This window comes from Poromitra crassiceps (genome assembly GCF_964638095.1).
Source record: "Poromitra crassiceps genome assembly, chromosome: 30".
Taxonomy (NCBI): Eukaryota; Metazoa; Chordata; class Actinopteri; order Beryciformes; family Melamphaidae; genus Poromitra; species Poromitra crassiceps.
This window is the reverse complement of record NC_139652.1, coordinates 748,125-773,406: the sequence shown is the minus strand read 5'-3', so window position 1 is coordinate 773,406 and position 25,282 is coordinate 748,125. Positions and strand designations below refer to the sequence as shown.

Sequence of the window (25,282 nt, the reverse complement as noted above, 5' to 3'; positions counted from 1 at the left end):
AGGCCGGGCATTAGATACCAAGCAGGCCAGGCCGATACAGGCCGACGTGCGTGCCGGCGTCCGAAGGGCGGCGGCGAAAAATTTGGGCTGTTTGAAGCCCAATTTGGGCTGTTTGAAGCCAGATTTGGACCGTCTGAAGCCTGATTTGGGCCAGTTGAAGCCAGATTTGGGCCAGTTGAAGCCAGATTTGGGCCGGTTGAAGCCAGATTTGGGCCGCTTGAAGCCCAATTTGGGCCGTTTGAAGCCCAATTTGGGCCGAGTCCAATTTTACAATGAGATGCACCCTGAATAAAGTAATAAAACCACTAGTAAACCAGTAGGCGGCGCCTGGCCTGCTGTTCAGTGAGTGGCCTGACTGAGGGCACCAAAAAAAAAAAAAAAAAAAATTTTTTTTTTTTTTTTTTTTTGGTGCCCTCAGTCACGTGATGCCCTACGCAGTCTGCGTACTCTGCGTAATGGGTTGGAGCGGGCCTGGGTACAGGCGTAACCAAAACATTAATGCGGGCCCCAGCACTGGAACACCTAAATGGATTGGAAGTTGGAAACAGGTTGCACCTGTGTTTACCCCGCCTTTGAGACACAAAATGGCTGCTGTGAAAAAGGCCAATTGGAGAACAACAACAGGAACAGATGAAGACAAAATCCAACACTGGATATTTAATGAAACAACAGGTAACATGGACTGAACACATGTGAACACTGACGACCAGACACAGACCAACAGCTAAATACACAGAGGGGAGTGATGACACATGGGCAACAGCTGGGTGATTACTAACAAGACACAGACTGAAGATGAATATATTATTTATTTATTTGCACATATTTAAAAACAGAAAGACAAAATGAAAACAACAAGAGAATGTGCGGGTAGAGACAAGAAAGCCTAGGTGGGCTTATACAGAAAAATGAATATTCATAATAATCTGTACAAAACATACAAAGTTACCAACTGGTTCCTTCTTAAACTGCAGATTTCTGCCAAGTTGGGTGAGAACCACAGGTTCTGCAATATTAAGGTGAGAAATACAACTTTTACAACCTGTATTTACCAACAGACTAGATCTGACTAAAGTACCAAATTCATATGAATGCTTTTTTTTTTAATGATTGACATCTTTATTGATAATGAAAACATAATACAATACATACATAGACACACCATTATCAAAAGGATATAAACGCAATAAAGCTAGAAGCTTATTTCCATTGCGGTCCTTATATGCTGTACATTTAATGGTTGAGATCTAGCAGCATGCGATTAGATTATGTATTTTGGTATGTTTTCAAAAGGACAGTAATAAGGTAGTAATAAGTGTTTGTGTGTCAGTGTTATGTAGATGGACCGTATGGGACTCCGACCAGGCAGATCTTTGCCTCTGAGCACGCCGTCCTGATCGGTGCGGGCATCGGCATCACGCCTTTCGCTTCCATCCTGCAGAGCATTATGTACCGGTAGGATAGCAGCTATAAGATACAGACACTTTCATCCATCAATCGGTCGACATGAGAGGGTAGGACATGAGTGGGTAGGACATGAGAGGGTAGGACATGAGTGGGTAGGACATGAGAGGGTAGGACATGAGTGGGTAGGACATGAGAGGGTAGGACATGAGAGGGTAGGACATTACCAGTGGACATGAGAGGGTAGGACATGAGTGGGTAGGACATGAGAGGGTAGGACATTACCAGTGGACATGAGAGGGTAGGACATGAGTGGGTAGGACATGAGAGGGTAGGACATTACCAGTGGACATGAGAGGGTAGGACATGAGTGGGTAGGACATGAGAGGGTAGGACATTACCAGTGGACATGAGAGGGTAGGACATGAGTGGGTAGGACATGAGAGGGTAGGACATTACCAATGGACATGAGAGGGTAGGACATGAGAGGGTAGGACATTACCAATGGACATGAGAGGGTAGGACATGAGAGGGTAGGACATTACCAATGGACATGAGAGGGTAGGACATTACCAATGGACATGAGAGGGTAGGACATTACCAGTGGACATGAGAGGGTAGGACAATGGTTCCCAACATTGGGGTAACTGGAATTCAAATGGGGTCGCCTGGAATTCAAATTGGGTCGCCTGGGGGGGGAAAGGGAGAGAAAAAATACACACAATTTAAAACTACCGAAGAGGATTAGGGCCACATGTGAAAAATGTATTTTAGTTCTGAGTTTAAGTCAGGATTCTAAGAATAAAGTCAGATTTCTGAAAATAAAATCAGAATTCTGAGTTTAATGTCAGAATTCTGAAAATATAAACTCTTCTGGAGAGAAAAAAAAGTCATAATTCTGAGAAAAAAGTAAGACTGAATTAAATCTTTAAGTAAGGTGTCAGACGAACTTGACATTTGACATATGGCTGTGGTGTTTGTCTTGTCCAGGTACCGCACGAGGAAGCAGAACTGTCCCAACTGCAACTACTCCTGGTGTGAAAACATAAAAGACAGTGAGATGACATTACGCAAAGTAAGGAAATACACAATTAATTAGCAATGAGAAGGTGCGTCCTTTGGGTCAGTCGGCTATTGTTCATACCATGAAACGAAAGATTTAAAGTAATCTCTACTTTTATGAATTCAGCGAGGCCCTTTCTTAGCCTTCGTTAATTTGATGCAATCCCTCACGTGAGTGTACCGGTACTTACTGAAGACTTTTCTCTTTGGCGCCATATGGCCACACTCCTTGCCCTTTAACAAAAGCAAACTGCTCCTAATATGATTCTTCACCCTGTGGAGCAGTGAGCCTTGAGCTAAGAAAGGGCCTCACTGAATTCATAAAACTAGAGATTACTTTAAATCTTTCATTTTATTTCATTTCAGCCATTTCTTAGGATTCGCTAATTGGATAAGGGCATCAGCCCATATTATCCTATGTGCCCCATGCCAGGCCCCCCATTGGTTCACAATGGCGTATAGATAAATTAGATCTTCTGTAGGTCGCTTGCAGTGCAATACTCCCTTAGTGAGGATCTCCGATGCCTTTTGGATAAAATGGCAATGTACTGCATGGGACCTCTGTCACATGTCAACCCGTTGTTTGCTCAAAAGTCAAAAATGCCCACAAATATCTAAGGAGAGGAAAAGAAAAAGAAAGAAAGAAAGAAAAACAAATGACAAGAATGATGACATTCCTGTATCATTTAGGGCAGGGGTGGGCAACTGGCAGCCCGCAGGCTGCATGTGAGCGCCCCCTGTGTGGCCCGTGCTGGAATTGCACTTTATTTTTATTTTTATTATTTTTTACAGTGCACTTGAACGCAACATGCAAGATACCCGCTGAATAAGTGTCCAAATGTTCATGTCATTCTGGTCTATACTCCACTTCTGTTATAACATTTCAGTCTGGAATATGGCATATCTTTCAATAATCTTTATGACTAAAAGGCTAAAAGTAATCCCATGTGCAAGAAATGACTGTTCTACAGTGAAGTAAACATTTTAATAATTAACTCATTGGTTTTGGATTTATTTAGCTTCAAGAGTGCATTTTTGTGCTTGTGTGACCCTCAACACAGGCTTTGAGAATCAAGGGGCCACTTACTGATACTTATGCTTGAATTAACACACTCATATTCTGGTTATTTCAAGAAAAACATTTTGGCTAGTGGAAATTCTAATTGGCTGGTAACTTTTAAAATCTAGCAGCCATATTGATTGGCAGGTGGTCAAAAAAGTTAATTTCAAGCCCTGCAGGGAGAGCAGGTGGTGATAGGAGTGAGTGAGAAAAGGATCAAATATTGGTGGTTAAGACTGAATAATGACATCACAACTGTTAATTTAAAATGAGTTATTCCTCTAAACCTGGCTTCAAATGCCCACATTTTTTTGCGCCGGCACCGTTCGGCCCCCAGCCCTCAGCTAAATCTGGCCCTCTGGTAGCCAGGACATTCATCTCTGTTCTGGACCTGCAGGTGGACTTCATCTGGATCAACAGAGACCAAAAGTCCTTTGAATGGTTTGTCAGTTTACTGACCAAACTGGAGATGGACCAGGCTGATGAGGAGCCAGATGGTGAGAGAGACACACACACACACACACTGAAAAAGACATATGGAGAGCGAGGGAAGGAGAGAGACATAGAGGCAGATATGTGGATATAGGGAGACAAGGCAGAGAATGAGACATTTAGGCAGACAGTAACTATATTGAGTCTCTGCAGTGTCCTTACCTCAGCCTGTTTCTCAGGGCGGTTCCTGGAGATGCACATGTACATGACGTCAGCGCTCAGTAAGAACGACATGAAGGCCATCGGTCTGCAGATGGCGCTGGACCTTCTGGCCAAGAAGGAAAAGAGAGATTCCATCACTGGCCTGAGGACCCGAACCCAGCCTGGACGGCCCGAATGGGGCAAGGTGAGGAAACCCACAACACTCTAAGAGGGCATACAATCCTTTTACAATCAAATAGAAACGTATGCCTTGTACACAATTCACGTATGCGTTAAGTTCTGTTGACTCTGCCGGAAATCATTCAATTCAATGAAAGACCTCCACAGTGGAGTATAAACACAATGTACACAACAATAAATGTATAAAGGCTTTACTGTTTTGCCTTTTCACTATAGAAGTGAAGGCAACAAGAAATAATCCCTTGTTGACTAGCTCAGTGATTCTCAACATGTGGTCTTGGGACCACCACGGGTCCTTGAGAAGATTCCATGGGGTCCCCAGCAAACTGATGAATTGTTCATCATAATTTTTTAATTGACAAGAAGACAGCACAATTAGAGAATGTAGAATGACTATTTTGATAATAATTTCTCTCTTATCTACCTACAATGATCGTCATACAAAATAATATCTAATGATAAAAAAAAGAAATCTTCGATTTGGGTCCGAGAGACAGTGTCATCAAATGGGGGTCCAACATCCAACATGTGGACTAAATTAGGGGTCTTCATATGAAAAAGGTTGAGAATCACTGGACTAGCCGATAGGAACTCGAATTGCTCGGGGCAGTTATGGGTGAGAGGTGTACATAGTAGATACTCAGAGTGTATTGTGTGGTGAAACATCTCCTCTCCCTGTCAGGTGTTCCAGAAAGTGTCCGAGGAGAAGAAAGGGAAGGTCCATGTGTTTTACTGCGGCTCTCTGGCTCTGGCTAAACTCATCAAAGCCCAGTGTGAACACTTCGGCTTCAACTTCTACAAGGAGAACTTCTGAAGAGGCTCCCACACACAGCTGCTGCCACATCGCTCCACCCTTGTGTGTGTGTGTGTGTGTGTGTGTGTGAGAGAGAGAGAGACATGGACCACTTTTGCTTTGTCCCACAGGTTCCTAGTACGCAGTAGGGCATTCACAGACTAGTCGACTAGTCGACTAGTAAAACCACTAGTCGACACTGTGCTTAGTAGTCGACTAGTCGTTTTAGATTTTTTTTTTTTTTTTTTTAATCTTTAAGAAAGAACATGAGGTATTTACACGACATACATGGACTATCATATCCCATATCCCATATCCCCCACAAAGAACATCAAAACACAACAAAACAAAACAAGAAAACTGCATAAGATACACAATAATCCAAGAACAAACAAGACTATTGGACAACCAAACAAAAACAATGCATTCAAAGTGAATACATAGATCTTGCCCTGTTGGCAGCTAGGAAATGCATAGCTTTAAATTGGAAAACATCCAATCCCCCAGCTGTAGTTCACTGGTGGAATGAACTCTCAAGCTACCATACGTTGGATAACATTTACTACAAGAGCAAAGGCAGATTCTTAGACATCCCCAAAATATGGCAACCACATACAGAGTTTGACTTTAAGAACTTTTTACCCCAGTGTCATTAGGCTTATCAGGATAGGAGCTGAATGCATTGTTTTTGTTTGGTTGTTTGTCCAATAGACCAAATCACCGTGACGTCACCATGTAAACAAATTTACTTCCGGGTACCACTTGGGGAAGGCGGCAGGTTTAAATGTGCGTGTTGTCAAATAAATGCTGTCAAACCCTCGTTGTTTTCGGCCGACTACTTTCAATTTAAATGGTTAAACGGTTGGTAAACATGCTTGTCCGACGTATCTAGCCTTTCTTCTGTGTTTGTTTTATGTATTGTTAGCTAGCTAATAACGTTTGTTTGTCTGTCAAACTCGCTGTTTTGCAGACTCGTTAACGTAGAAGAGCCTGGTGACGCGAGGTTACGTTAACGTTACAAACAGAGCTACTGACGCCACGTTAATTTAATTTAGCGTCAAGTCTACTCTGGTCTGGTCCAACAGGTAAATTAGCTAGTCTGGTCTCCACTAACGTTAGTGAAAGTGTTGTTATGAATGATATTAAACAACAACACAACACGGACGAACCATTTTTGTCTTCTTTGTCTGTTTTTGTCTTCAACACGTCAGTTTGTGCCGTCCACCGCCATTATAATGTGTGGACCTCAGGGGTACCCGGAAGTAAATGTAAACATCCCGCTGATTTGGTCTATAGTCATGTTTGTTCTTGGATTATTGTGTATCTTATGCAGTTTTCTTGTTTTGTTTTGTTGTGTTTTGATGTTCTTTGTGGGGGATATGGGATATGGGATATGATAGTCCATCTATGTCGTGTAAATCCCTCATGTTCTTTCTTGAAGATTAAAAAAAAAAAAAAAAATGTTTTGTTGCTAAAACGACTAGTCGACTACCTTTAGGTACGACTAGTCGACTAGTAAAATCTACTAGTCGTGAATGCCCTAGTATACGCAGGTCTGTAAAGTCTAGAGCAGGGGTCCCAATCTTGTCAGACCATGAGACCAAGTACCACCAGTGTTGGGCAAGTTACATTCAAAATGTAATACATATTACTAGTTACTTGTATTTGAAAGTAACTAGTACTGTCATTTGAAAGTAATACATTACTTTACAATATTACTGTCTATGTAGAGTAACTCATTACTTATAACACTACTTTTGCATTACTTAAACCAAAATAACTGCAGTAGCAGAATCACAAATTACCTCCAAAATTAAACCAAAATAACTGCAGTAGCAGAATGATATCGCCACCCCGGAACCATCCCGAAAAATAATTTAAACCGTCTTCAAGTCAGTGTAAACCGTCCAAAATTCTAAATGTTATCCTTTTCCTTTGTTATTGTCATCTATAGTGGTTATTTGCATAAAAACACAGGACATCCTTGTATCTTTATTTAAATATGTGTTTTGATTTTTTTTTTAAGTTACTCACTTTGTAACTGTTACTTGACAGAGTAACTGGTATAATATTACTGAAATCATATTGTAATGAGTTATATTACTGAGTTACTGCTAAAAGTAATATATTACATGTAATATGTTACTTTTGTAATGAGTTACCCTCAACACTGAGTACCACTGTGTACCAAACCAAATTTCCAAGGAACCACTTCCACTGCGGATACCAACAATTATTTTCCAATCAAATCAAATGTGCTGATGTAACAATACAATGCAATAACATCAGAAACCCTAAATAACAACATAAGGCTACTGGTTCAAAAGGGACACACACACACACCCCTTGTGAAAAAGAAGCCGCCTTTCAAAATGTTTTTTCCCTCACTAAAATTTAGCCAACTGTAACTTTGGAGCGTTATTTAGCCACCTTCCTGACATGCTAGCATGACATGGTTGGTATACCAATCACTGCCTTAGGTCAGGGGTAGATGGCCATTCACTGTTGGATCCACTCAAATATTCAGTAAGTAAACGCCAGACATGTTAACCATGGAAACATAAGCATAATGGTGGCTTTTAGGGTAATTTTCACTTTTAAATGTATCAACTTCATCTAAAAGACATAGAAAATATGTTATTTAAGAGAAAAAAAGCATACCTTTTATTCAATGTGCTTTATTACAATTTTCAAATAAAATTATTTTCTTTATAAAAACAAGAGTTGGCCAAAAATTATTTCTTGAAAAAGGGGGGCCGTCTTATAATCAGGGTTGTCCTATATTCAGACCAATACGGTAATAAGGTCCCTAACAACCTTAAAGGAGAATTTCGTTTTTTTTTTTACCTGGAGCCCTCTCCTCACATTAATTATTATCTGACGACTCACCCAGTGTTCTCCGCAGCGATTTGGATCGTCGTATGCGTTGTTGTGATCGAAATAGTACTCCAAGCCAGTCCTTCAATGCACTCCGTCGGGGCCACATGGCAGCGTGCTCTTCCTCCATGTAAATAGACAGTTTTCTTCCCGTTCTCGACCCATATCGTCATTATATATATATAAAGAAACATCAGACTGCCAATCTCCCTCGGGCTATTTCCAGCTGTATTTACACGGATCCCATTTCCTCCTTTCGGGTCAGTGTCGCCAACTCTCGTCAAGTCCCGCGAGACTTTCCTGCCGCTGGCCTGTGGACTGACTATTTCGATCACAACAACGCCTACGACGGTCCAAATCGCTGCGGAGAACACTGGGTGAGTCGTCAGATAATAATTAATGTGAGGAGGGCTCCAGGTTAAAAAAAAACGAAATTCTCCTTTAAAACAGCCTAAATTCTATTGAAATGTATTGTCGTGTGGAGGGTCCCTGCAGTAATGTACTTTTTTTTGCATAAAAAAAACAATTGCCAATTGGGGGGGGGGGGGGGTGCTTGGTAGATCATGTAGAGCAGGTCTTGAATAGTTTGGGAATTTGAAAACATTTCTGGAAAATGTAGTTCAGGGCAGTCCGAGACACACATCATTATAGCTGCTATGTTGTTGCAGAGCCACTTTGAGCCCACAGTTTGTGTTGATGTGAAGAATAACGTTTAGAGGGAATGATCGGATGCTCTATTACCCAGCCGTTGTCAGCATGCATTCTACTGTAAGTTGCTTTGGGTAAAAGCGTCTGCTCAATGACATACAGTAATGTAGTGTAGTTAGCAGGAGCAATATGTCTGTGTAAATCATATTAGACTCCAGACAAAATCTTCAAAACAAATCAAGGTCTGGAAAAAGTGTGGATTTTTTTAATTGAACATGTGTAGGAACCCTGTTGTAGCTACATTGTTTTTTCTCCCTGCTGATCCATAGTTTATCCTCTGCCTTGTTCCCTCACCTTGGTTGCTGGACAGTAGCTGATCCTTGTTCCATGGTGATAGATGCATTGGTGTTATGTGATGATTATTGTTGGCAGATTCTTTGCAATGTGCCGCTGTAGATCCTCTGATGATTCATTATATCAAGTAGGCTAATAAATGCATTATAAAGGCTTTAGAACCTTTTCTTCTTTTCACATTAAACCAGGGGTTGTCAACCTTTCTTCTCCTGTGACCCCACATTGACGTCACAAAAATCTAGGGACCCCAGATGCGGAACGTCATCCTAGTAAACGCCACAAATGCCCTATTTAGATTGTAATTGCTCAAGTCACATCACTGATGACATCACAATTGTTCGAGTGACATCGCTGGTGACATCACACTGATGACATCACTGATGACATCACAATTGCTCGAGTGACATCCGTGATGACATCAATTCTGACTGTAATCTCAGCATTCTGACTTTAATCTCAGAATTCCCAGCAGAAGAGTGGCTGGGGGTCGGAGGAGGAGGCTGACAAGGCAGAGCAGAATGCAACAGAGAAAACCCTGCTGGAGAAGGCCCTGCTGGAGGAACATCTCAAGGAGTTCACAGAAAAGTACAAGCAGGCCTTAGAAGACACAGAGTACTTCAGGACGAGAAGCGAGAAAATGGAAGATGCTAAATTATACGGGATCCAGGGCTTCTGCAAGAACCTGCTGGAGGTGGTGGTTTTCTCCCTATGAAAGTAGAGGCTCTCTTTTTTATTTTGGGATGTTCAGTCTTTATGTAGTCATAGAAGAAAATATTCTGTGGGTCTTGGAAAATTAATGAAAATGATCAAAAACCCTGACGGTGGCTAGTGACCTATTTCCAAAATCTCTGGCGGAGAATGAGTTAAAGCCGGGGTTGGGATGCGGAACGCCACCCTATTAGTAAGATTGTAACTGCTCGAGTGACATCACTGGTGACATCACAATTGCTTGAGTGACATCACACTTATGACATCACTGATGACGTCACTCGCTGATGACATCACAATTGCTCGAGTGACATCCGTAATGACATCAATTCTGACTTTAATCTCAGAATTCTGAAGTTATTCTGTTTTGCGATTAAAGTCAGAATTGTTACTGTAATCTCAGCATTCTGACTTTAAACTCAGAATCTTGACAGTGCGACCCCGTGCGCAGCCTGCACAGCATATATTATGGTCAGGTCAAGAGAAGGTTGGGGTGATTCATTCAGGAATGGTCAGTCAGGAATGGATAACGGTGGATGTCATCAGTGATGATGTCATCAGTGCCAAACTTGGGCTGTTGAAACTGTAAGACCAGTCTATCTCAACTTCAGCAGATCAACATTCCCAGATCTGTAATTTGGCATAAAATGATACAAAATGATGAATCAATCATGTGACAAAAAATGATAGAGCAGATAATTTGGTTTGTTATGGTTATATTAAATTAATATAATGGAAATATAATATATATGAAATATAATATATATTAAATTAATATTACCAAATATTAACTTTCTCTCTCACCAACAACTAGCTAATCCCAGACCATTGATGGCAAACATAACAGCAATCTTGAATCAAGATCACAGAACCCAAATAGTCCCACATTAATTAAAGATGTTTCAGTTGATTGAACTATTTACATGCCTTCTACATGATTAGAATAAATTCCTTTGTGTCATAAAATCAGGTTAGCTAAATTCGCCCGTCTCAGTACAAGTAATCTGATGGGTGGGGGGGGGGGGGGGGGGGGGGGGGGGTGTACTTGGCACAGTAATATAGAGTATTTCTGGTAGAATTAAGAGTAAATTATTCCTACCAGCTGGTCCAATTTAAAGTTGCTCACTGTCTTCACTATTCCAAGTAGAAACTACACAGGATCTTCCCTTCTGTCTCACTACTGTGTGACAGATGCAGGTGTCAGAGGGCACTCTGTCACATGTCTTCTGACAGACTGGTACTCTAAGGCCTACAAAATAACCGTTCAGCCGGAGGCAGAACTCGCCATCTTCGGCTGCTTGGAGTCCTCTCTGAACTTCCCTACAGCAGTGCAACAGTCTCTGACACAGGGGACAACTATTGCCAAAAAAACTCATTCCGAAGGAATGGAAGTCCTCCTCTTTACCTTCTTTCCACCTGTGCTTGATGGACATGACCTCTGTTATACGGATGAAGAGACTTAGGTTCCTGAGTACCAATTCACTTAAAAAGTTTTCCACCATTTGGGGCGTGTATCTAGTCTACCTCGATGAGGTTAGGGGTGACGGGTGACTCGCCCGGCTGGTTTCTCATGGACCCCTTGCGTGGGATCCCAGGCACAATATCTCTCACAAGCACCTTATGCGGCTGGTAATCACATTGTAATATTGATGTTGATCATATTTTTCTATTATTTTCCTGTGTCTGAGTGTGTTTGTTTGTCTTGTCTACTATGCACTCTTCTGAAAAATTGAAAATAAAATATGGGGGGTTTCCTAGTGGGTTAAAGGGACACTCTGCCCATTTTCAACCAGCTTTGTATCATTAGAACATCAGTAGTATATCAGAAAACTGTAAACTGTTTTGAAGTCTGTCATTTACTTTGACAGTTATTGAGTGTTAAAGTGTGGACCAGTGACATCACTGGTCCACACTAACTCAAATTAATAACTCATTAACTCAAATCAACTCTCAATAACTGTCAAACTAGATGAATGATGAATAGTTTGACAGTTATTGAGAGTTGATTCATCTAGTTTGACAGTTATTGAGAGTTGATTTGAGTTAATGAGTTATTAATTTGAGTTAGTGTGGACCAGTGATGTCACTGGTCCACACTTTAACACTCAATAACTGTCAAAGTAAATGACAGACTTCAAAACAGTTTACAGTTTTCTGATATACTACTGATGTTCTAATGATACAAAGCTGGTTGAAAATGGGCGGAGTGTTCCTTTAAGTATTTATTGTAGAAATAATTTAATTTCCATTAGAATTAGTGTTAGCTCTTAAATAAGTAATTTATTTTAGTATACTATTTCAAATTCATTTATCAATTTATTTACATTAAATTTTACATTAGAATGCCTAACAGTATGCAACTAGATGCAGGATCGTTACTCTGGGTTCGATTAACGTTCTTTGTAAACGGCGCTCTGCTGATAAGCCTGTGTGTGATGCTAGCTATCAGCTAGCTAGTTACGCAGTAGCAGTTTCGCGTCGGGCAGCTAGTAAAGCATTGGATCATTTCCTTAGGAAACATTTTTCTACGCCTTCTTCACATAGTATGAATGTTGTCCATTGATTTCAGTGGACGTTTGCAGTTAGAAAAATAGTACATTCACTGATGTTAATGATAGACACATTATTTGCAGCGGCTACATTTTCCGTTTTGACCAAGCAGCTAACCAGTTAGCATAGGTTAGCTATAACGTTAGTTAACTGAAGATAGCCTGTTTAGCTAACGCTATGATGGCAAATTTGAAGAGAGATTCGAGAAAGGAAGGTAGGCCATACAATTCGGTGTAATTGATATTTGTTACACCAGTGTGATTGATTGAAAACCTACGTTGTCGATTTATATACATAATAATCTGTGGTGTAATCTAAAGTGACCGTTGTTCAAATTCCAGCTAACGTTAACTTTGTGCTGTATTTTTTCCAGATCGTTAGCTATCTAGCTGTTATATCCGGAATGGGCTAGTTTAGCTTTTGGTTGGCTAGCATAGAGCGGGTTAACAAGGCTAGCTAACGTTACCTAAATGAACTTTTTGCAGAGGCTTGTAGTAATAGTTGACTAATAAGTAGCTGTCATGCTAGCGAATGGCCTAACTAGTCAAATAATATCATATACAACTAGTACACTATTGCTATTGACCAATTGGTGTTAGCTGTGTATACAATTAGGCATTAAGTAAGCTAGCTACCTTGCTATGTGTTTATTTTGGTGTGTCCAGTTTTGGGTTTAAATGGCTCGTTACATCTTTAATTTGGTGTGGAATTGCTGGTTGGGAAGTCAGTTTGTTAGAATGATAACACTAGATACCAGCAACCAATGCATGAGCATCTATCACTGACCCAGGCGCTCAGATACCGACCGCCAGGACTGCTACACCACTTGAATGATTGGCTACAAAGAATGAATTATAGCTAACGCTATTCTGGCGTTTTTGGGGAAATTACTGTCGTGATGGTGTTTTGTTTTATTTTAGATGTAAACCTGTGAGATAATGAAATTCAGCTCTGCATTCTTGCTGTCGATATTCACCATGGAAAAATCATCCTCTGTATGGAGATATTTAGCTGTCTTTATATACCGTAGTGTAGCTGTGGGCTCTCTGGGCCGAATAGTGTATCTTTATGGATTCATTGATGTTGTGATTCACATGAACAACATCCCCTTGGTTACACTCTTTTTGATATCAAGTCCTCTGAAAGCCTTGCAGTTTCCCCCCATTCAAATTTGTTTATCCATGGAAATTTGACTGAGCTCCAGGCTCTTTCTCAGCTCCACCCTGCTTCACATTATTCATCCAGTTCCACACGTTCACACTGGCACTGGGAGCTTCACAGTACGAGTCTGCTGCTGCTGGCCATTGAGCAGCTGGGAGAAGTGCCTTGCTCATTGGCTGATAGATGTTAAGAGAGAGCATTACTCATTGCCTTCTTTGCCCAGTTTTCCCCAACCAGTCTGGGGATTCAAACCACCAAACCTGTGACTTTTTAAGACATGCCTGCTTCTCTAACCTTTACACTACTGCCCATCCCAGAGACCTCAACATTTGATGACTAGGCAAAATCTAACTTGTTTTTGATGAGAAGAAAGTTGGGCCACTCTCTCTGGGTCCCGGGAAACAATTGTAATCTAAATTCCAGAGCACAATGTTGACCTCTGTTTGGGTGTCTGTCTTTCTGGGAACAGAACTGAGGCCCGCCAGTCATGGTTTTAAAATAATATTGTGCAGGGTCAAGCCTGCTAAAGAGTGTGCTGTGTCTGCTCTAAACTCTGTCTTGTTGTAGTAGCTTTCACCTCAATGTAAAAAAAAAAAAATCATCCAAGTAATGTTTGACTGGCAAGGTTTGAGTCATGTCTAAACACAATACTACACATTGAAGGGGCGCTAAACCCGCAGTGATACTCAACCCGAGGCTCTAGAGCCACATGTGGCTCCTTTATGGGTAGTTGTGGCTCTTATAAGTCCTACTTAAAATAAATACAAATCTAAACAAATAAAAGGAGGAAAGGTACTTTTTTGTATTGTGGCTCTTGCAAATATGTTTTTGTCAATGTGGCTCCTGAGTAGGGCAAGGTTGCGTACCACTGCGCTAAAGCATTTACAAGAAGCAGTTCCACTTTGGCTAAAATGAGTGTGTGAGTGAGCTGTGGATCATTTCATTGTGTTTGTCACAGTTTGTGTTTCTGGCTGTGGGGTGGGCTGTGGGGTGTTTCTGGCTGTGGGGTGAGACCTGGCAGAACTGTTGGGTGTCACGATGCTTCTTTTTCACTGTTAAGGCCTGGAGACATGTTATCTGGTGACAAGAGACATCATTGCTAAACAAGCCAGTAGCACACATCAGGGAGAGCACGCCTGCCTTAAGTCTTAGGTTATAGTCATACTCTATTATTTTTTCATGGATAATTTAGTCTATATAATGATGACAAATTCATGACAATAATGACACATACCCAGTACAAGTTACCAGAGCCCAAAGCCATTCTTAAAGTTGTCTGATTCTCAATAGGACCAGCAGCAGCAAAAATAAAAGTATTAATGATATGGAACAGAGAAAAGCATAACATCTCGGCATTTGTGAAGCTGTAACCTGCAAATGTTTGGTATTTTTACTTGATTGATAACTGAAGCAATTGTCAAAATGTATTTATTTTCTGTATACTGATTAAGCGACTTGGCTAATCATTTCAGCCCTATCTGCCAGGCCTGCTGTGCATTCTCCCCTCTCCTTTCATTCGCTTATTGTAGCATCACATTTTCAGATTGAGTTTTCTTTAAGGTAACTCTTTGTACTATATCAGGTTTATTAAACAACATCGCATGACAATTTTCTAAGTAGTGGCCAACTTTGTGTTATATGTAGGGCTAGGTTAAACAAAAAATCAATATATCGATATTGAGACGATATTCATTTGAAGGAACTGATATCGATTCAGAAATCCCTATATCGATCTTTCATTGCCTTTTCATGTGGATGCTTAAAAATTTTACCGTTTTAGACTCGTGTGATTTGGTCTGTAAACCTTAATATTTGTAATAATGCGCCAGGTTAAAGGGTTCCTTGTACAATTTACAGCATTAGTTCTTTGAGAATCTCTTTCATATCTAAGCAAAATTGGTATTGGAAATATCGGGACCGTGTGTGTGTATCTGAAATTGAATATCGAATAGGGAAATGAGTAGCGATACATGCAGCCCTAGTTACATGCACTACTAAACTGTCTGTTTCTGAACACTGGATGTGGTGGCTTTCAGCCTAGACTCTGCATGGCGAGGGACTGGGAGCAGTGGGAGTGAGCAGCCAATCAGCACAGGCCACCAGTAGCAGCAACATGGCGTCCCGCCAAAGGAACTCTGTGCGGATCCTGTGCAGCCGGGAGCGTGGCGCGCAGACCTTGGGCTCCCAGCGCCTCCTGCAGCAGTTAGTGGAGGAGAAAGTCCGCTGGATGAAATGGCAGAGTCAGGTAAAAAGTCTGGCAAATCCTTGACTATTTGCACATTTTGTTCTGGTAATAATTAAAAATTCCTTTTTGGGAAATGGGAACACTTTATTTGGATAATCCGCCTACAGAGAGCCTATGTATTTGTAACATTTCAACAGCTTATTAGTTGATGTTCAACAATTTAGCTGTTTAGCTTTGTCTGTAGATGCTGTTTTAACAGCCTTTGAGTTTATATTCAACAAACGGATTCTGTTTGCTAAATAACATGACATCACGAGTCATGACAACACAGCTAAATAACATGACATCACGAGTCATGACAACAAAACAGCTAAATAACATGACATCACGAGTCATGACAACAAAACAGCTAAATAACATGACATCATGAGTCATGACAACACAGCTAAATAACATGACGTCAGTCATGACAACAAAACAGCTAAATAACATGACATCACGAGTCATGACAACACAGCTAAATAACATGACATCAGTCATGACAACAAAACAGCTAAATAACATGACATCACGAGTCATGACAACAAAACAGCTAAATAACATGACGTCATGAGTCATGACAACAAAACAGCTAAATAACATGACATCAGTCATGACAACAAAACAGCTAAATAACATGACATCACGAGTCATGACAACACAGCTAAATAACATGACATCAGTCATGACAACAAAACAGCTAAATAACATGACATCAGTCATGACAACAAAACAGCTAAATAACATGACATCACGAGTCATGACAACACAGCTAAATAACATGACATCAGTCATGACAACAAAACAGCTAAATAACATGACATCAGTCATGACAACAAAACAGCTAAATAACATGACATCACGAGTCATGACAACAAAACAACTAGCTGCCCCTTTTCCACAATGCCATGAGAGAATCAGATGAAGAGGGGATAATATTTTATGACAAAATACAATTTGATATTGAATCCAACTCAGCTGCAGCCAACAATGACCGTGGTGTCTTGTTACGACAAACTTCAGATGTTATTAAGGCTACTCAGGCCTCATGTAGCAGGATACATTTGTTTGACTGCAGTTTATCCTTCGGTTATCAGAGGAGTAAAACAACTCGACTCATATATCTTAAGCCACAAGTCACCCAGCCTCCTCGCCTCCCCTCTCTTCTTCTCTTCTTCCCTCCTTTCATCTCCCCCTCTCCTCTCCCCTCCCCTCCTCTTCCCTCATCTCCTCCCCTCCTCTGCTCTCCCCCTCTCCTCCCCTCCTCTGCTCTCCCCCTCTCCTCCCTTCTGCTCTCCCCTCATCTCCTCTCCTCTCACCCCCCCCTCCTCTGATCTCTTCCCTCCTTTCCTCTCCTCCCCCTTTCCTCCTCTCCTCTCCTCCCCTCTTCCCTCCCCTCATCTGCTCTCCCCCTCTCCTCGCCTCCTCTGCTCTCCTCTCCCCTTTCATCTCTCCCTCTCCTCTCTCAAAAACATTTTCCCATAACTTCAGAACAGTTCACTGTAAATACAATTTAGTGCCTTGAGCTTGGGAAAGGCACTCAATAAATGCAACTCAGTAATAATATTATTAATAACAAAATCGGTGTCCTGTTGTTTCATGCTTGATGGTACTGAAGATGGAGTGACATTATTGCAAGGATAACAGTCATGGAGAATTGTATGAGACATCTTTCACTTAATTTCAGTGTTTCCGGTGCCGGTCAAAGTGGCCGGTAGATTTCAGTCTCCCGACCCGGACAAATGCGCAGAATCAACTTTGTTACACACTGCCTTGTGTGCTGTGTCTCAGACAACGGCCACAAATTCCACTGAATTTGGAATCTACAGGGGCTTGTCTTGAGACGACGAGTGAGAAAAACCAAAGAGTAGTCGCCTAAAAGAATTATCTGTGATTAGGCCTAAAAAAAAAAATTGGTTCCTGTTGGTTGTCAGTTGAGGTGATGGGTCGGTAGGGATTTTTTTTTTTTTTCCCCCAGTGGCAGCAAGGGATAGATAGGAAATATATATATAAATATATATTTTTTTATTTTCCTTAAAATTACAGCAGCCTACAGGTACTCTACCACAAATGAGTAAGTTGCTGTGCACGAAACAGTATCTCGAAGGCGGACGGAGTCGCGGTACTTTGAGCCGTGGAGGGCACAGGTTCTAGCTCTGCCGTGCACTTCAGTGCTAAATACCTGAATTGAAATAAAGCCATGACGCCACTGACGAGTGAACCAAGCTGCTGAGTGGGGGTCGACACCACATCGCTGGTGATATCCGTCCATTTGTCAACTCTGTCCACTTTGCCGACTGCTGATACGAATATACAAGGGCACTGTTTAACTTCCTGAAGCACGTTTTCAAATGATTTTAACCCCAATCTCACAATTTTGGTTGGCACGCTAGTGCTGCATGGGCAGAGAAGCGACACAAAGCACATGTCCGTCGTGCTCCCTGCCATTTTCGTTTTAAAGTATCCATAGCGAAAAGCACCTTCGCGCAGTGGCAAACCCCGCCCCTTAGCGCCACCGTCAAATCAAGAAGCTCATAACATAAATTTGGGTTGCATGTAAATTGACAACGTCGGTCGGAAACCGGAACCAAACTATTTTTTTTTAGGCCTTAGGTAGTGCTCAACACTGGCAAGTGCTTTCAGTTCTCAGATGAAGGATAGCCTACAGGTAAGTTAGGTAACTAACATTAATAGCCTATTCTTACCTTTTTTCCATTAGTTTAAAGTTAAGCAAATATCCCTAGCTCGAGTTTGTGAAATTTAAGGCCTTGACATACTTCCGCGTTAAACCGGTACAGTCTATGGTTAAACCCCTCCCCGAATGCGCTGAGGGGTGCGCCACGGCCAGCGCAGCCTGTGTGCAGCTCGAACAGTGCAAGTATAGTGTAATGTAGATGGTGAGATAACAGGAGAGAGTGAAAGCTATTACCAAGTATATGCACTACATTCTCTCCTTGGGCTAACTTGTAGTCTTTGAAATCCTAGTGAAATCACACAATGTACTCACTTTGCTGCAGACAACGCTGCGACCCCTCGTCAAGCTGACGTTCGAGTATAAAGGACCAGCTCCTTCTCCTTTTATGGACATTGATGTCGTCAGTGTGTCAGTGTGATACACAGAGAAAATCTGAAGAAATACAATGTTTCATATTTGTTTCAGAGAAATGCTTGGTAGGTTTGACTCCACTGAACTGACTGTACTGTGTGTGTGTGTGTGTGTGTGTGTGTGTGTGTGTGTGTGTGTGTTTGTGCCTCTGACAGAAAGTGGAGCTGCCGGACAGCCCTCGATCAACGTTCCTGCTGGCCTTCAGCCCTGACCGGTGAGGAATTGCACTAGCGCTCTCTGAAGTCATGATTCCAGGGAGCACTGTGCTGTCTGAAGTCATGATTCCAGGTAGCACTGTGCTCTCTGAAGTCATGATTCCAGGGAGCACTGTGCTGTCTGAAGTCATGATTCCAGGGAGCACTGCTCTCTCTGAAGTCATGATTCCAGGGAGCACTGCGCTCTCTAAAGTCATGATTCCAGGTAGCACTGTGCTCTCTGAAGTCATGATTCCAGGGAGCACTGTGCTGTCTGAAGTCATGATTCCAGGGAGCACTGCTCTCTCTGAAGTCATGATTCCAGGTAGCACTGTGCTGTCTGAAGTCATGATTCCAGGTAGCACTGTGCTCTCTGAAGTCATGATTCCAGGGAGCACTGTGCTGTCTGAAGTCATGATTCCAGGGAGCACTGCTCTCTCTGAAGTCATGATTCCAGGGAGCACTGCGCTCTCTGAAGTCATGATTCCAAGGAGCACTGCTCTCTCTGAAGTCATGATTCCAAGGAGCACTGCTCTCTCTGAAGTCATGATTCCAGGGAGCACTGCGCTCTCTGAAGTCATGATTCCAGGTAGCACTGCTCTCTCTGAAGTCATGATTCCAAGGAGCACTGCTCTCTCTGAAGTCATGATTCCAGGGAGCACTGCGCTCTCTGAAGTCATGATTCCAAGGAGCACTGCTCTCTCTGAAGTCATGATTCCAAGGAGCACTGCTCTCTCTGAAGTCATGATTCCAAGGAGCACTGCTCTCTCTGAAGTCATGATTCCAGGTAGCACTGCTCTCTCTGAAGTCATGATTCCAGGTAGCACTGCTCTCTCTGAAGTCATGATTCCAGGTAGCACTGCTCTCTCTGAAGTCATGATTCCAAGGAGCACTGCTCTGAAGTCATGATTCCAGGGAGCACTGCACTCTCTGAAGTCATGATTCCAGGTAGCACTGCTCTCTCTGAAGTCATGATTCCAAGGAGCACTGCTCTCTCTGAAGTCATGATTCCAGGTAGCACTGCACTCTCTGAAGTCATGATTCCAGGTAGCACTGCACTCTCTGAAGTCATGATTCCAGGTAGCACTGCACTCTCTGAAGTCATGATTCCAGGGAGCACTGCTCTCTCTGAAGTCATGATTCCAGGGAGCACTGCGCTCTCTGAAGTCATGATTCCAGGTAGCACTGCTCTCTCTGAAGTCATGATTCCAGGTAGCACTGCTCTCTCTGAAGTCATGATTCCAGGGAGCACTGTGCTCTCTGAAGTCATGATTCCAGGGAGCACTGCTCTCTCTGAAGTCATGATTCCAGGTAGCACTGCTCTCTCTGAAGTCATGATTCCAGGGAGCACTGCTCTCTCTGAAGTTATGATTCCAGGGAGCACTGTGCTCTCTGAAGTCATGATTCCAGGGAGCACTGCTCTCTCTGAAGTTATGATTCCAGGGAGCACTGTGCTCTCTGAAGTCATGATTCCAGGGATCACTGCTCTCTCTGAAGTCATGATTCCAGGTAGCACTGCTCTCTGAAGTCATGATTCCAGGTAGCACTGCTCTCTCTGAAGTCATGATTCCAGGTAGCACTGCTCTCTCTGAAGTCATGATTCCAGGGAGCACTGCTCTCTCTGAAGTTATGATTCCAGGGAGCACTGCTCTCTCTGAAGTTATGATTCCAGGGAGCACTGCTCTCTCTGAAGTCATGATTCCAGGGAGCACTGCGCTCTCTGAAGTTATGATTCCAGGGAGCACTGCTCTCTCTGAAGTCATGATTCCAGGGAGCACTGAAGACTCTTCAGGTCCACTTGTAATTGGGACGCCATCAAAAAGATGTTAGAACACTAGATGCTGACCAGGTTGAGGTTAAAATGTTGTAATGTTAAAGGGATACGCCAACATTTTTGGAGATTTGCCTATTTGCCATATTGCCGATATTAAATGTGAATGTGGATGCCTTTATCATCACTGTGCGTGCAGTACAAACTGTGGTACAGCCCTCACATTTAGCACTACAATGGCAGTCTATGGTATCACTGCCTATCCCTGTTCAGTCACCCAAAATACACATTCCAACATTGCCAGAAAGACTCACATGTACATGTTGTGACTCGTGTACTCACCACGCCATGAAATAATAATAAAACAAAGTTACTGGAAACGGTCATTTTCTAAGTAAATCCATAGCGAGAACTAACGGGGAAGTCCCACCAGGAATGTCACGTACGCGTTCCGGCACCGACGCGCTCGTCGGAGCTGCTCGCGGGTATTTTAGTTAACGTGTGTGATAGGGCTGCTCGATTAATCGAATTTTAATCTAGATTACGATTTGGGCTGTCCACGATTATGAAAACAAGATAATTGACATCAAACGATTGTGCGGCTCTTGTCTCTCTCGTTCTGTCTTGTGTTGTAAATCAAGTGCACCCCTTCCTTTGCTCGGCCCCTCCCCCAAAGCCCAAAGAAGCACACCAGCTCAAGTTGTGACTGTCGTGTGAAGAGCCACAGGCATGTCGCACGTTTCTCCTCCCCGCTTATTTCACAGAAAGAGCCGCTGGTCGAGAAGAGAGGTGAAACAACGTACAGTATGTGGGGTGGAAACACTATGGTTTTGCGAGTTTAAAGGTCCTTACACTGCGCATATCTTGCACTGTTTGTTCCAAGTCTGTGCCTGTGATTGACAGGTGCGTCAAAACTCGCATCGCAATTCCGTGCTGTATATTCACATCGCTCTTGATGTGTACCGTAAATTCCGGACTATAAGACGCACCGGTCTATAAGCCGCGGGACCAAAATTGACTATTTTTTTCTTCTATAAGCCGCACCGGTCTATAAGCCGCGGGTGTTTTGATGTTTAATTACCATATGAAAGGGTTCGTGCACAGAGAGGAATGTCGGGAAAGCGATGGCTGTTTGGGGAAGCTCCCATTTATTAACATTTCAACAAAACAAAACAAAAGTCAGGTCACTAATCCCCAGACAAAATCACACAACAATAGGCTATATGTGCAGCAAACCTGTAACCAGAGAAGTCAAGTCACTAATCCTCGTCTTCCTCTTCTTCCTGCGTACTGAAACCACCAAAGTCCTCATCTTCAGTGTCGGAAACGAACAGGTTCAGGGTGGCTTCGTCAACCACTCTCCTCTCTCCTTCATTGTCACTCAAAACCAACGAACTCCTCTTCATCACTGTCGGCATCGAACAGCCTCTGAAGCCTCTGACGGCCCTCAGCGCCAGCTGTGGCGGCGTCATCCTCTTCATCCCGCAGCAGTCCAGCGTTTTGGAACCCGTTGGTGATTGTGGATGTTTTCACACTCCTATAATATTCCGTGCTGAGACAGTTCCTCCTGCTGCACCGTCCAACGCCTCACCATTGACTCATCGATGCCCAGGTTACGCGCGGCTGCTCTGTTTCCCTCTTTTAATGCGAGATTGACTGCTTTCAACTTGAAAGCTGCGTCGTGTGAATTTCTGCGTACCTTCCCCATGGTAAGTGAGAGTGTTGCTTCTACTGCTCGTTCTCATGCTGTCGAGAACGAGCAAAGCTTTTTTTTGGTGAAAGAATCCTCCAGGGCGCTTCTTGTTAACAGTCCGAGTGAGTGGCAGGTCGAACGTCAAAGGCACTTCATCCATATTTATGATCTGCTCCGGTTCGATGGAATATTCCTTGATCTTCCTTTGTGTGAATTCGCCGAAGTTTGTGATTTTCTCCTGGTAGTCGGGGGAGGGAGTTGATGGCCGAGTGGCCGTTTGCTTACCGTAATTACCATATGTAAGTGGTCACGCACAGAGGGGATTGTCGGGAAAGAGATGGCTGTTTGAGGAAGCTCCCATTTACCGTATTACCGTAACATTTCAACAAAACAACATAACACAACACCACCGTTGTTTATTTTTACAGTGCACACAGTGTCCGCGGTGTGGTGAAAAGAGGGCAAGAGAGGAAATTAAAACAGAAGTGGATTTATAGTTAGAAAGAGTGCTAAAAAAGAGAGATTTTATTTGTATTTTTTTTTTTTTTCTGAAAAAATCCATAGATAAGACGCACCGTTATATAAGCCGCAGGGGCCAAAAAACGGGAAAAAAGCCGCGGCTTATAGTCCGGAATTTACGGTAACTTACAGCGATGCGTATATACAGCACGGAATTGCGATGCGAGTTTTGACTCACCTGTCAAGATATGCGCGGTCGTGGCATCACCCCGCAACACGACCTCTCACTCTGTTTAATCACTTGAAATCCACTCACAAAGTGGTCTATGACCAAGAAATAACGCTAAACGAACAAAAAGACAAAGTCCCATCTAGTTACTCCTGCCACCGCAAAGTGTCATCGATTCAGGACACTCTTTACAATGCGACCGCATTGATATGATGCATGAATATGCATTCAACAGCTAACGATCTCACAGATAAACATTAACAATAGCCTATTATGAACCTAAATGTAAGTCGCTTTGGATAAAACCATCTGCCAAATGAGTAATTTAATGTAATGTAAACGAACGTTACTCAATAGCGTTCTCATTTGGTTAGATTTGAGGTTTAAGGACTACTAGTTCAGATGTTTACCAACATATTGAATGTAGATTAATAGTTGCAGTTGGTTGTGGCAGTTCACTGTAACATAGTAGGCCTACATATAGCCTACTGTATATTTATTTTAGTTTTTATTTTATTTCTAAATCTTTGCACTTTTATTATTTATTTATTTATTTATTTATTTTCAATTATATCTAAAATCCAAAGACATCCTATGTTAAAAAGAAAAGCCAGTGTCAATGTTCAGTAAATGCATGATGTTCTCAATGTCAATGATGTCAATAATCGTGTTAAATAATCGTGATCTCAATATCAATCAAAAATAATCGTGATTATGATTTTTGCCATAATCGAGCAGCCCTAGTGTGTGATCCCACCAGGCGCGCAACGGCGCGTATCAGAAGCGTATCAGAAGCGTCCCAGAAGCGGCTCGACGCCCCGCTCCGCTAAAGATACGCGTCAGTTCTATTTTTCACGGATGACGCCTGGAAGCTGCGTCAATCTGCACAGAGCAGATCGTTCAGCCCGGAAGTCAGACACAGCAACTGCACGAGAATCCGGTCGATTTTCATAATAAAACACCGTGTGCAGACCCAATACCGACTCCTTCTCCTTCTCCCCCCTCCCTCTGTAGTCTTTCAAGTAGACGAAGAAATGCAAGAGTTCTCCTCCTGCTAACAGGCACTGTATGACAAATAAAGAAATAATTTCAGCCTACTTACCCATGGTAGAAGCACAACAATCAAGGGAAAATGACCAAATCAAAAGCAAGTCAACGACAGACTGTTGTTTGTGTGTTGTGCTCTTTACATCCACCCCATTGTACACACAGTATCGCGCAATCTCGTAAATCCCGCGCGATCTTGTATCCAGCTGGCAGGCAGCGCTCCGCTTCTGAAACGTGTGCGGTGGGACATGCCGACGTGCAGAAGACGGAGCAAAACCGCGGCGCAGACGGAACGCTGCGCAGACGGGCCTGGTGCGACCAAGGTCTAACAGAGGGTTGGTTCCAAGAGGGTTAACTCTTACCGCTTTCAGACAGACATGGTTCTGGTTCTGGCTCCGGCTCCGTTCTGGAGTCTCAGAACCTTGGAGATTTCTGGCGAACCAGCCCGTGTTCACACCAGTTTAAGCGGAACCAAAGTGGGAGGACATTATTCGGTAGTCCTTCTTCAGTTTTTTAAGTTTATTAATTATTTGGTCTGGTGTTCGAGTGAACCCAGCCTTGGCCATCTCTTCCACAAGTTCGGCATACGACTTGCTCTTTCTTGTACTGCTTTCTAGCTTTTCTTGAGATTCGGTTTGAGATTTGGTTTCCTCAGCAGACCGCTGCAAATTATTTTTCTCCATGTTGTCACTGCCTTTTTCTCCTTCCTGCTCGTTTTCACAGCCTAGAATGAGACACGCCCACTGATGATGTCACGGTTCCCAAGGAAAAACCAACTATTTTTTGGTTCCGCTGAGAACCAACTTTTCAGGTTCCGAACCAATTATTTTTTCGGTCTGAACGCGCCGGCCGGTTCAAATTTGGGTTCGGGAACCGGAACCGGCACGGAGCCCTGCCGGTGTGAAAGCCCTATCTGTGATCAAAGTTACTTCCTTGTTTGCCTAAGGTGCATGTGCTGTGTGCAGTCATAAGTACAGCGCATGCTCCTCGAGGCGAATCTCCAAAAATGTTGGCGTATCCCTTTAAACACTAGAAAAGGTGATTTTACAAGTGACATTCAAGTCATATCTGACCCGTCAATTTATTTCAGCCCACAAAAAGTTCTCTC

General features: G+C 42.7%; 2 protein-coding genes across 2 annotated transcripts in view; both read left to right on the top strand.

Annotated features, from left to right (window-relative positions):
• nox5 (NADPH oxidase, EF-hand calcium binding domain 5) overlaps positions 1-5,174 on the top strand; it is a gene marked incomplete at both ends in the record, with an annotated part of 41,002 nt that extends 35,828 nt beyond the window's left edge. Inside the window, 6 exons of the mRNA XM_083663179.1 lie at positions 975-1,019; positions 1,331-1,455; positions 2,395-2,479; positions 3,924-4,023; positions 4,198-4,364; positions 5,043-5,174. Coding sequence (XP_083519305.1) covers positions 975-1,019; positions 1,331-1,455; positions 2,395-2,479; positions 3,924-4,023; positions 4,198-4,364; positions 5,043-5,174 — 654 coding nt within the window. The remainder of the gene's footprint in view (positions 1-974; positions 1,020-1,330; positions 1,456-2,394; positions 2,480-3,923; positions 4,024-4,197; positions 4,365-5,042) is intronic.
• Positions 5,175-15,563: 10,389 nt separating this feature from the next.
• The window catches only part of ambra1b (autophagy/beclin-1 regulator 1b), a 75,334-nt gene continuing 65,615 nt past the window's right edge, over positions 15,564-25,282 (top strand). The window contains exons 1-2 of the mRNA XM_083663187.1: positions 15,564-15,696; positions 18,937-18,995. Of these exons, the coding sequence (XP_083519313.1) occupies positions 15,565-15,696; positions 18,937-18,995 (191 nt within the window). The 5' untranslated portion in view covers position 15,564. The remainder of the gene's footprint in view (positions 15,697-18,936; positions 18,996-25,282) is intronic.